Raw genomic sequence first — 12,307 nt, forward strand, 5'->3', positions numbered from 1 at the left:
GTACAGTACAGGCTTAACAGTCTCTGCTACTCTGCGTCCCCAAGGGAATGAACTTAACAGCAAAGGTCCTTCTCTCTGTTCTCTATCTCTCTCTCTCCTGTTTTTCATTCCTGTCTTGTGGTGTAAGGCTGAGAGGACCTGGTGAGGCTGCAGGAGGGAGGGTCTCACTCATGGCTCTTAGGACTCACTTAGGACTCACTCGGGACTTGCTCAGATCTTCACCAGCTTGCTTCACTCATTACTAGTCTAGCTGTTCTCTCCTGACTGACTGTAAAGTATTGGGTGCTTGAGGGAGAGACTGACAAAGACTAGGTGTGTATGTGTGTGTGTGTGTGTGTGTGTGTGTGTGTGTGTGTGTGTGTGTGTGTGTGTGTGTGTGTGTGTGTGTGTGTGTGTGTGTGTGTGTGTGTGTGTGTGTGTGTGTGTGTGTGTGTGTGTAAGAGTTGAGGTGAAAGGAATGCTGAAAAAAGAAGAGAAGATAAAAAGGTGATGAAAAAAAGAATAGATAAACATGAATAGGACAGAAGAGAGAAATAAATAAGATATATAAGAAAGTTAAAAAGAGGACATGAATGCAGAGAGAGAGAGAGAGAGAGAGAGAGAGAGAGAGAGAGAGAGAGAGAGAGAGAGAGAGAGAGAGAGAGAGAGAGAGAGAGAGAGAGAGAGAGAGAGAGAGAGAGAGAGAGAGAGAGAGAGAGAGAGAGAGAGAGAGAGAGAGAGAGAGAGAAAAAAAATATAAATAATATTGCACTGAACTGACTCATAAAAAAAACTAACAAGAAAATATACAACAATACAAAGAATTCAAAGAACAGAAAAGTCAAAGATAATGGTAAGTATAAGTAATTGAAGTATAAGTGAGTGAATAAGTTAGTCTGTCCCTGTACTACTACACTTTACACTTTTATTTACTTTTTGTCCACCTAAGTAAAATTTTCCAAGACTGACTGACTGACTGACTTAAATCTTTCCTTCTCTTTCACAGTCACAAAAACATTTACTTCATCTCAGATATAACAGCAAACTGAATTCTCTCTCTCTCTCTCTCTCTCTCTCTCTCTCTCTCTCTTGACCTTTCTTCAATTCAAAATCTATTTCTCTTTTCCTTCAAATATATCATGCCTCTCTCTTTTTTTCCTCACACAATCTTTTTTCTTTAATTTTCCTTCCTTTTCCTAATGTTTGCTTCTAATATAAACCTTGTTCTTCTAATAGACTTCTTAATTCTTTTTTAAACATTCCTTCCTTCCTTACTGTTCTTCAAACATTTTTTTTAAAGGCCAGAGATGATTTTGTTCTCAATTTTTTTTTAACAACGATATAGAATTATTGTTAAACTATTACAAATTTTCTTTCTCTTCCTCTTTATCTCTTGTTTTTGCTTACTGCATAACTGCTGTATTATTCATGTTGATGGTGTAAATCTCTAATTAAACTATCATGAACATTCCTTGCCTTATTCTTTATCTCTTCTTTTGTGTCTATCTCCAGCAATCATTACTGTTCTCACACTGTGCTCAAGGGTCATCATCTTAATTTTGTCGACTTTCCACTACAAAACTTGTAGTTTCCCAACTTGTCATGCAGAATTCTTGTACAACTATCACAAACATTAATTCTCTTACTTTCCATCTCTTGATTCTGTCCACTCTGTTACAAGACTTGCTGTACTTTCACACTGTACTCAAGGTTAATCTTAATTTGGTCTGCTTTCTGTCACAAAACAACTGTATTTTTCCCTAACTAATGGTGTGGAATTCTTGCTAAATTATTAATATTTCTTCTCTTACCCTTCATCTTTCATTTTTCAACTTTCCATTACAAAAACTGACATGTTATCCTAACTAATGGTGTAGAAATCTCATTAAACTATCAAAAACACTCCTTCTCTTGCTCTATATCTCTCAATTTCTCTACTGTCAATTACAAAACTGCTGCATAATTCTTGTTAAGCCATCACAAAAACTTCTCTTCCTTTCCACCTCTTGCTTCAGTCACACTCCCTCACACAACTCAATACTCACACATGGCTTGAACTAGTCTGCCTGTGTCCCCAGCTGGAGTGGCAGAGATGGATCTTCCCGGATCTTCCCCTGCCAGCCAGCCAGCGTGCACACTTTAACTGGAGGGAAAGGGATGGGATGGATCACTCAACTCGGATCACTTGCCTCAGATCACTCAACTTGGATCACTTGCTTTGGATCACTTGCTTTGGATCACTTGCCCTGGATCACTTGCCTAGATCACTTGCCTCGGATCACTTGCATTGGATCACTTGCCTCGGATCACTTGCTTGGATCACTTGCATTGGATCGCTTGTGCACGTTGCCACCACCTTGCATACTTTGTGCTAGTGAATGTGAGGGATCAGGCAGGGATCAGGGAGGGTCAGCGGAGGGGCAGTTCTTCCCTGTACCCCTTCACAAGTAGTGTTCACAATGCATAACACAACAACACATCGCTCGCCAAGTGTCTCTACCCATCCATTCATCTGCCAAGTTCTGTCCTCACTTCCTCTCCTGCTTGGCTCAATCAGGCACTACAGGGGCAGCTTGGCACCCCCTCAGGCACTGCGTCACACCTGGCATGCCTCCAGAACACGTCCCCCCGACACACACTAATATATACACACCACCGTTCTCGGGAGGGGAAGGAAACATGGAGCTACCCTTGTATTTGTACTCATCCTCATTGCGCGGCTTTCCCTAACCATTCCCTAACCATTCCTCGGCACTCTGGCTCAGGGTCACCCTCAGGGACACTCAGGGGTGCAGTGGCAGCTCCAGGGGTCGCAGGAGTGTCTGTGGGGGATGGCAGGGGCAGTAATGTAATCAAATAAGGCAGGAAGGATCTCCATCGCAGAGGAGACACTTGAGGGCACAGGGACCACCACACTGTAGGATAGCAAGGGAACCACCACTTGTAGGATGCCACAGCCTTGCCTATCCATCTTACCCACTGTGTCCACCTCTCAGGCCACCATCCTTGCATCCATGCCACCCATGCCATGCAGGAAGGATGCAGGATACTGGTAAGGAGTGCTAGGATACCCAAATCTATCCTATTTCACCTCCTAAGGATTTGTGAATGATTTAGGATACCAGCTGGGTTATCCATAGGTACCTCTCTTCCTCCTCTTCCTTCAGACATCCTCTTATCCTTCCTTTTCATCCTCCTCTTCTTTTTTGCCCTCCTCATCTTTCCTTCCTCCTCCTCCTCTTCATCCAGTCAAGTCTATTACTGTGACTGGCTGGTGGATGAGTGGAGGGCAGGTGTGGGTGGATGAGTGGTGGCGGATAACCTCTATGGCTCCCTGTGGTGGTGTGGTGTGGTGTGGTGGTGGTGGTGAGGCAGTGAGGCATCAAAACACTATCTCATTAATTAATCACCTGAAAAAAATTAGGAAAGATTAGTGAGTATATGAGTGAGGGAGTTTGGCTTCACACACACACACACACACACACACACACACACACACACACACACACACACACACACACACACACACACACACACACACACACACACATCACACACACGGTCTTGACCTCACACAGGCAGGACGTGTGACCTTAGGCGCTCTCGAGCAGCCACGGCCAGCTTGACCTGACCAGCCAGCTGCCTGACGCGCCTTGCCCGGTCCGTGCCACCAGACACCACAACAAGATAACGCCCCTAAAGGTGCTGTGCACGGACCGGTACAGACTCAATGCGATTCCCACCATGGTGCGAGCCATCAATTAATAGTCCTTTCTAGATTAGACTTACCTTTAGGATTAATGTTAAGTATTTCCCCACCCCCTCTGTACATTTTCAGTTTGTTAACTGCCTAAATAATAAACCGTTTATTATTATTATTATTATTATTATTATTATTATTATTATTATTATTATTACACACACACACACACACACACACACACACACACACACACACACACACACACACACACAGACAAAATGAATGAATAAGCGAGTTTAGTCTCTTTTTAGTATCCCAGCCCCATCCTAGTCTTGTCAATTCAGTTCTATCTATCATAATTTAGTCCTACAGAATCCCAGCCCATCCCAGCCTCACCTAGTCCACAGCCCCTTAAGACTGAATCCTCCCAGTGTCTCAGTATCATAATTCAGTCCTCCTTATAACACTCAGAGGTCTTCCAAAGCCTTATCTATTGGCCAGCACCTGTCAATTTAGGCTCTCTTATGCTCCCAGACCCTTCCCAGCCCCTAACAACACATCCCCAGCCTCATCTATCCATAAATTCCTCACTATCTAGCCTCCCAGCCCCTCACAGCACCCCCAGGTCTCCCCGAGTCCCTCAAAACAGCCCCAGCCTCTCCCCAGCCTCATCTATTAAGTAGCTCCTCATATAAAGTTCTCCCAGCTTCACTTAATCATTATCCATCCCTCATAACACTCCCAGGTCTTCCCCAGCCTCTCCCCAGTCCTCACAACAACTCCAAATCCTTCCCAGCTTCTCCTCAGCCTCACCTATTGACCAGCCCCTCATAAAAGGTCCTCTTCACACTTGGGGATGTCAAAGATCTCGGCAAAGAGTGGCGGCAGCTTGAGTCTGGACCAGTTGGAGCGAAACCAGTTGAGGTGTTCGTGGTGACGCGCCCCAATCTGCCGCAGCTCAGGCATCCGCATCACCACGTTGGGGAAGAGGTGCGTCTCGCTGGCATGGTTCCTCCCCACCTGCAGAAGGGGTAGAAGAAGGGTTAGTGGAAGTTACATCTGTGTCTGCTTTGGGGTGTTTTAGGTGTGTTTTAACTGTGTTTTTAATTGTTATGGTGTGTTTTGGTGTTTTTTTTTTGGGGGGGGTTCTCTTTTGTGTTTTTGTTTTCTCTTTCTCTCTGTGTCTCTTTCTCTCACTTATTTCTTGATGATTCCTCTGTTAAAAATTCTGTTTATCTAGTTATTTACTATCAATTCTCTCTTTCTCTCCTTCTCCCTCTCACCTGGACCCTGAGCGCCTCAATAATTTTGTCCTGCTGGTGTTCGATGGCCTTGCTGTCAGTAATGCCGGGGCGGTCAGCCGTCAGCAGCACCACGGCCGTGAACAGCGCCAACTCTGTGTCGTTCAGGTTCAGGTTGTTGAACGTCAGAGCAAAGTTGAACAGCGCTGATACAAAGTCCTCCTGTGGGTGAGAGAGAGAGAGAGATGAGGATAAAGATGTGCTTTCCTGTAGTGGGTAAAGTTTGGTGAAGCTTTGAGTATAGATAGGCAAAGATATGAGATTCCAGTGGGTGAGTATTGGTGAAAAGGCAGGATAAAGAGAAAACAAAGATAAAGTGGCTTTCAGCAATAAATAAGCTTTGATGAGGAACAGAACACAAGGAAACAAAAAATACAATGCAAAGCTTACAGCTAAGCTTTGCAGAGAGGTGCAATAGAGAGGGAGATAAATATTTGAAGTTTTCATGTATAAGTTAAGGTTTGGTGAGGCTTGGAGGATAGAAGACAGAGATGCAATGTTTCCTGTCATTCATAAGGCTTGGTGAGGTTCAGGAAACAGACAAACACATAGACAGGAGGTTTGGTGAGGGGCAGAACAGACAGAAGAAGATAAGGAAGGATGTGAACTTTACCTGTAGTAGATAGTTTGGTGAGATTAGGTTAGGTTTGGAACAGAAAGAGAGAGAGAGAGAGAGAGAGAGAGAGAGAGAGAGAGAGAGAGAGAGAGAGAGAGAGAGAGAGAGAGAGAGAGAGAGAGAGAGAGAGAGAGAGAGAGAGAGAGAGAGAGAGAGAGAGAGAGACAAAAGACAATGGAGAGGGAAAGGGGTTATTTTTAAGTGAGGGAAAGAGGAGAGGCTGGGGAATATGTGTAGGTAAGGTCTTGAAAGCACTACTACTACTACTACTACTACTACTACTACTACTACTACTACTACTACTACTACTACTATTACTACTACTACTACTACTACTACTACTGCTACTATGGCTAAGGTTTGGTAAGGAATATAATAGAAAGGAAGATAAAGATATGTGGTTCTCCTGTACTAGATAAGGTTAGGTGAGATTTGACACAGAGAGAAACAAAGATAAGAAGTTTGAGTTTAATTGAATAAGGCTTGGTGGGAACACTAAGGAACACAAAGGAAGAAGATAGGAGGAAGAGAAGAGAGAAAAGGTAAGTATAGCAGCAGAGAGGAGAGTAAGAAGAGGAAAGGAGGAATGGGAAGTAGAGAGAAAGATAGAATAGAAATAATGAAGAAATGGGAAGTGAGGGTTCTCTCTCTCTCTCTCTCTCTCTCTCTCTCTCTCTCTCTCTCTCTCTCTCTCTCTCTCTCTCTCTCTCTCTCTCTCTCTCTCTCTCTCTCCATTCATACCAACCATTAATTCACTTCCTTCTGCTTCTATCTTACTATCTTTTACACTCCACTGACCACCCATCACTACTCTCTCTCTCTCTCTCTCTCTCTCTCTCTCTCTCTCTCTCTCTCTCTCTCTCTCTCTCTCTCTCTCTCTCTCTCTCAATAGTTTTCACACTTCACTAACCAACCATCACACCTTTCTCTCCTCCTCCACCTCCTCCTTTTCCTCCTTCTCTCCATACACCATATTACAACACCTCCCAGCCCTCTCTCTCTCTCTCTCTCTCTCTCTCTCTCTCTCTCTCTCTCTCTCTCTCTCTCTCTCTCTCTCTCTCTCTCTCTCTCTCTCTCTCTCTCTCTCTCTCTCTGGAAACTCACAACTCAAGCAATGTTTAAAAGCACAACAGTTTTACACAGTTCAATTTGTAAGAGCAGGAAATCAACAACAATTTAGGTCACACATTGCAAAGATTACAGTGAGACTAAAATCAGGTTGGAATGCAGAATAGATAAAGCTGGGATGCTGAATATAATGAATTTTTAGCCTGTACTTGAGTGTAGGAGCAATGTACAGTGTGGATAGGTGATGCTGTGTGTGTTTTGCAGTGCTGAGATGCCTTGTTGTTTAGATGTCACCACTAGACTGACCAGAGGCATGTTAGTAAATGATAGGACAGTGTGATGCTACTATGAAAGGTAGGTCACATCCTCTCCTTGGTTGTGAAATGTCCATCCCCTCAACTGATGGATCTGTGGTGGAACTGCAAGCGATGGGAGGCACAGAGAAGGATGCAGAGGAGGCTCATACAAGGCACCAACCTCTCACTCACTCTAGAAAACAGTCAAAGAGATGAGGAACAAGAACAAGAAGGTGGTTTTGGAAGGTGCAAGGGACATACACAACTGAAGGAAACTCATACAAGCCACCAAATCCCAAAGAGTATTAGTCACATAAGACTCACAGATGTTTGAATAAGAAAGCATTAAAAAAGAGGAACATTGTGAGCTGAAACTGGTACAGGAAGACAAATAAAAGGCTGGAAATGAAAATACTGAAGTAAAAAAGCATTACTCACACCAATGACACACAGAGGCAATGCAAGCCTTCACCATGACCCACAGAAGCAATACTCACATCAAACATGACCTCCATCTGGGTGCGGGTCACATAGGAGCCGTCGCTGAAGGTAAGGGTGTTGTCCAGGGCACTGACCATCCGACTCACATGCGTCAACCACACCTCCAGGAAGCCAACCTTAATCAGAATCAGTTGGTCGTCCTGGGACAGCTCAGAGAACCCTGTGTGTGCAGTAAGAGGTGGTGATGAGCAGGGAGGGAGGAGGGAGTGACAGAGGAGTTTGTAAGGAGAGAAACTGAGGGAATTAGAGGTTTACAGGGTTAGAAAGAGAAGGAAGGAGGTTTGTAGGGAGTGAATGAAAGGGAAATAGGTTTATAAGGAAAGGGAGGGAAAGAAACTTGTAGGGAAACAGAGGAAATTAGAGGTTTATAGGGAGAGAATGAGAGAGAAAGAAGTTTGTAGGGAGAGAGCAAAAAAGGATTTGTAGAGAGAAAAGGAGGCAATGAGAGAGGGAAAGAGAAGAAAGAAGAGCTTTGTAGAGAGGAAAAAAGGAAAAAAAGGTTACAAGGAGAGGAAAAAAAGGAAAAAAGGGTTTAACAGGGAGAGAGGAAGAGAGGGTTAAAGGGAGAGAAAAGAGAGAAAAAGAGAAATTTGCAGAGAGAGAAAAGTTAGAATGAAAGAAAGAGATAAATTCTGATTCTCTTTTGTACTCTCACCATGACTATTTTCAAATGTCACAGAGATGATCAGCCACGTCATTGAGTGTTTCTGCTGTTAATAATGAAAAATCTTGTTAATCTGTCACTAGAACTGTAAAAACACCCTTAAAAACCTGTGTCACTTCAGTCTGTGGTCTTGAAATGTAGTTGTGCTGAAGTGACACAGGTTTTTAAGGGTATTCTTTCAGTTCTAGTACATAAGAACATAAGAACATAAGAAATAAGGGAAGCTGCAATAAGTGACCAGGCTTACACGTGGCAGTCCCTGGTGACAGATTAAAAACAATTCTACATTATTAACAGGGGAAACACTCTTGAGAGCCCGGCTAATTATCTGAGAAAGTCATAGTGAGAGAGCAGAGCATTTCAGAATACTATGGTTAGACATGACAATGATATGATTTTTTTTAAGAATATTGGTAATTTTTTTATTGATTTTTTTCAACTTTTTTAGATGAATGAATAAAAAAGTGAAATAAAAGCTGAAAAAAAATGCATTGTTCTTTTTCTCTCTTTCTGTGTTTTGTATTTCTTGAATTTTTATATATTTTTGTTTTTATTCTTCCTTTTTCTTTCCCTTTCCATTTTGTTTTGTTCTTTTACGTTATTTCCTTTTTCCTGTCTGTCAGTTTTCCTTTTATTCTTTTCTGCTTCTCTCTCTCTCTCTCTCTCTCTCTCTCTCTCTCTCTCTCTCTCTCTCTCTCTCTCTCTCTCTCTCTCTCTCTCTCTCTCTCTCTCTCCCTTTCTCTTTACGTCTTTCTTCTTTACTTTCTTTAATCCTCACTTTTATATTTCTTCCTTGTTTCTCAGCGCTCTCTCTCTCTCTCTCTCTCTCTCTCTCTCTCTCTCTCTCTCTCTCTCTCTCTCTCTCTCTCTCTCTCTCTCTCTCTCTCACTCTTTCCCTCATACTATTACTACTTCTGCTATGGCTATTATCACCTTACAAAAGCAGAGAGAGAGAGAGAGAGAGAGAGAGAGAGAGAGAGAGAGAGAGAGAGAGAGAGAGAGAGAGAGAGAGAGAGAGAGAGAGAGAGAGAGAGAGAGAGAGAGAGAGAGAGAGAGAGAGAGAGAGAGAGAGAGCAGCATGATTTATAAAGGGACTGCTTGATGGCTTCCTGCACCAACCCTTGTGTTCTTTTGTTCTTATGGTCTTATGTTCCCTCCCCTGGTACTGTCTTGATGAAGTCAGGGAGTTCCAGAGTTTACCAGTGAAAGGGATGAAAGACTGAAAACACTGGTTGACTCTTGCATTAGGGAGGTGGGGAGAAAAGGAGTGAAAGATTTAGAATATTGGATAACTCTTACATTAGGGACATGGACAGACTAGGGGTGAGAGAGGGCAGATAGCCTTGGTAAGATGAAATACAGAGGCAGGCAGGGAGTTCCAGTTTACCAGCAAAAAATGAATGAAAGACATAACAATACCACTTAACTCTTGCACTAGGCAGGTGGACAGAATAGATGTGAGAGAAAGCAGAAAGTCAAGTCCTCTTTCTTACCTGGTACTCTCTTGGCAAATTCCACCACACGTTGTATAGAGGGCGTCATGAACACTGCAAAGCTCTGCCACATGCTTATCTTCTGCTGTTCCAGGGCATCCACGGTAGAGGAGGCCACTTCAGGGTCACTGGTCACCTCCGCCGTGTTCTGGGAAGATAGAACTTGGGTTAGGGTAGAACAAGAGAGGTTGAGGTGAGAGGCACAGGGTATAGGAGGGAAGGAGAGGATAGGGAGTGAGAGAGGATACAGAAAGTAGGAAATGAAAGGGAGAGATGGAAAGGGAGATAAAGAAAGGATATGGAAAGCAAGAGAAATGAGAAGAGGATATGGGGAGGAAGAAAAGAGGAGAGAAGACTGACAGAAAAATGGGAGAGAGAGAGAGATAGAGGTGGACAGATTAAAATAAGAGACAAGAAAAAGAGAAAGGCACAGGAAAGAAGAAAAGGAGAAAGACAGAGAGAAAGAGAGAGAGGAAATAGAGGGTAAATACTCTAAAACAGAAAAAAATAAAGAACAAGAACAAAAAGAACGAAAACATGATAGAAAGAGAGAGATGAAATACAACTCTTAAACAATACCCGAAAAAAATAAATAAATAAAAAATAAATAAATAAAATACCACCTCCCCATCTAAACCACCTTTCCTTCCCTCTCCCCATCCCTAAACACTCACAAAAGGTATTGGTTTCCTGACGAGGGCACGGGTCTTCTCCTCAGTGAAGGCGCAGTTGGCGTGATGTGCCTGAGAGATGGTGAGGATGATGTCATAGATTGCTAGCTGCTTGTTTTCCACCTCCCGGGACACACCCTCAGCCGTCCCAGACCCCCCATCACCACGCCCGTCACCCTCTCTCTCTCGTGATCTCTTGGGAACGCGGCCATATCTCACAGCTGCAGGGAGAGATGCTGGGATGAAGAGGGAGAGATGCTGGGATGAAGAGGGAGAGACACTAGGATGAAGGAAAGGGAAAAGATGCTGAGATGAAGGAAGGGGGAGAGATGTTGGGATGAAGGAGGGAGAGACACTGGGATTTGGGAGGTGAGAGTATATGGGGAGAAGAAAGAGAGGATTGAAAAGTAAGATGAGAAGAGATAGAAGGAGTATAAGAATAATAATAATAAGAAGAAAAGAAACAGGAAATAATAGCAATGTCTTATAAATCAATAGAAAACAGAAAACAAAAAGAAAAAAAGTGCTAACACAAAAAACAAATAAACAAATAAACAAACAACTAAATTAATTAAAGCAGAAAAAAATAAATACACACACATGAAAAAAAAGGAATTAAAAAAAACATCAAAACCTCCATTGAAACTCAAAACTAAACTAACAAATAAATAAAACAAACAAATATAACAAAACACTAACTTCCCAGCCACTACAGGTAATATTACTGAGGTGAGGTGGTGCAGATTACAGGTAGAGTGATGGACTGATTAAAGCTACCTGTGTTGGCTGTGTGGTGCTGCAATATGTACACTTGGGGAATAGACAGGTGGGGTGAGTGTTGCCAGGTAACCGTGGCTACACCTAAAGATTCCTCAAGTGTAGTCATAACAGGTGTTCTTGTGCTTAATTAAAGGCCCCTCGAGTGTGTGTGTGTGTGTGTGTGTGTGTGTGTGTAAGGAGTAGGTAGGTAGGGTTGTGTATTGGGTTAGGTTAAGATAAGGTAAGGTATGCTAAAATAGGTTAGTTTATTCATTCATTTGTTTGTTTATCTATCTCTCTACCTACCCATGTATGTATGTATGTATGTATCTACCTATCAGTTTATCCATCAATTTCTAGGTAAGTTAAGGCAAGGTGAAATATGATACGTTCTTATATTCTTCTAAATATGATACCTTTAAGTGGGAGTGTACAAAGTTTATGACAGTCCACCACTTTTGACCAGGAGTGTACAATATCTATGACAGGCCACCAACCATAAAGTCCTTATAATGCACGATACTTTAGACAGGAAGTGTATGATATTTAATACTCACAATCTCTGGACATGCCCACAGCAAGGCATTTCTTGAAGCGGCAGTACTGGCATCTGTTTCTGTTGAGTCTGATCACCAGGCACTTCCCATCACGCAAGCACCGGTACTCAATCTGCTTCTGAATGCTGCGTCTGAAGAAACCCTGGAGGAGGAGGAATGGGGGGAAGAGAGCTGATTAGGCCATGTAAGGACAGGTAGGTGAAGTGATGAGGCCACATGAAGATAGACAGGTGAGACAGATAGACCAGGTGAATAATAAGACCATGTGAGGATAGACAGGTGAGGTAGTTAGATCATTATTGTTCTCTCTCTCTCTCTCTCTCTCTCTCTCTCTCTCTCTCTCTCTCTCTCTCTCTCTCTCTCTCTCTCTCCCTCTCTCACTCCAACCCCCAATACCCTCCCAAAACACACACACACACACACACACACACACACTGTCTCTCTCTCTCTCTCTCTCTCTCTCTCTCTCTCTCTCTCTCTCTCTCTCTCTCTCTCTCTCTCTCTCTCTCTCTCTCTCTCTCACACATATGGTATCTCTCTCACATAATTATATGCTTACTCTCTCACTCTCACACATATGCTTTCTCTCTCACTCTCTCACACATGGTTTCTCTCTCACTCTCTCACACATATGTTTACTCTCTCACTCTCTCACACACTCACACTCTTTCTCTCTCACCAGCACCGGCCCATACCTTG

The 12,307-nt window shown here is 43.0% G+C and overlaps 1 protein-coding gene across 2 annotated transcripts in view; it reads right to left on the reverse strand.

The window, feature by feature from the left end:
• Positions 1-319: 319 nt before the first annotated feature.
• LOC135093638 (ecdysone-induced protein 78C-like) overlaps positions 320-12,307 on the reverse strand; it is a 28,838-nt gene continuing 16,850 nt past the window's right edge. Inside the window, exons 2-10 of one of the 2 annotated variants that reach the window (XR_010263438.1) lie at positions 12,304-12,307; positions 11,609-11,750; positions 10,296-10,513; positions 9,622-9,769; positions 7,461-7,624; positions 4,966-5,145; positions 4,496-4,702; positions 2,025-3,389; positions 320-460 (exon numbers count right to left, since the gene is read on the reverse strand). The exon at positions 12,304-12,307 is cut by the window's right edge and continues 136 nt beyond it. Coding sequence is in view for 1 of the 2 variants with exons in the window: in XM_063993075.1 (XP_063849145.1) it covers positions 4,511-4,702; positions 4,966-5,145; positions 7,461-7,624; positions 9,622-9,769; positions 10,296-10,513; positions 11,609-11,750; positions 12,304-12,307 (1,048 nt within the window). In the remaining variant the exon portion in view is untranslated. Of the gene's footprint in view, positions 3,390-4,495; positions 4,703-4,965; positions 5,146-7,460; positions 7,625-9,621; positions 9,770-10,295; positions 10,514-11,608; positions 11,751-12,303 lie in introns of both variants that reach the window. The other variant, XM_063993075.1, reaches the window with a different exon arrangement.

Source organism: Scylla paramamosain, chromosome 43, assembly GCF_035594125.1.
Source record: "Scylla paramamosain isolate STU-SP2022 chromosome 43, ASM3559412v1, whole genome shotgun sequence".
Classification (NCBI taxonomy): Eukaryota; Metazoa; Arthropoda; class Malacostraca; order Decapoda; family Portunidae; genus Scylla; species Scylla paramamosain.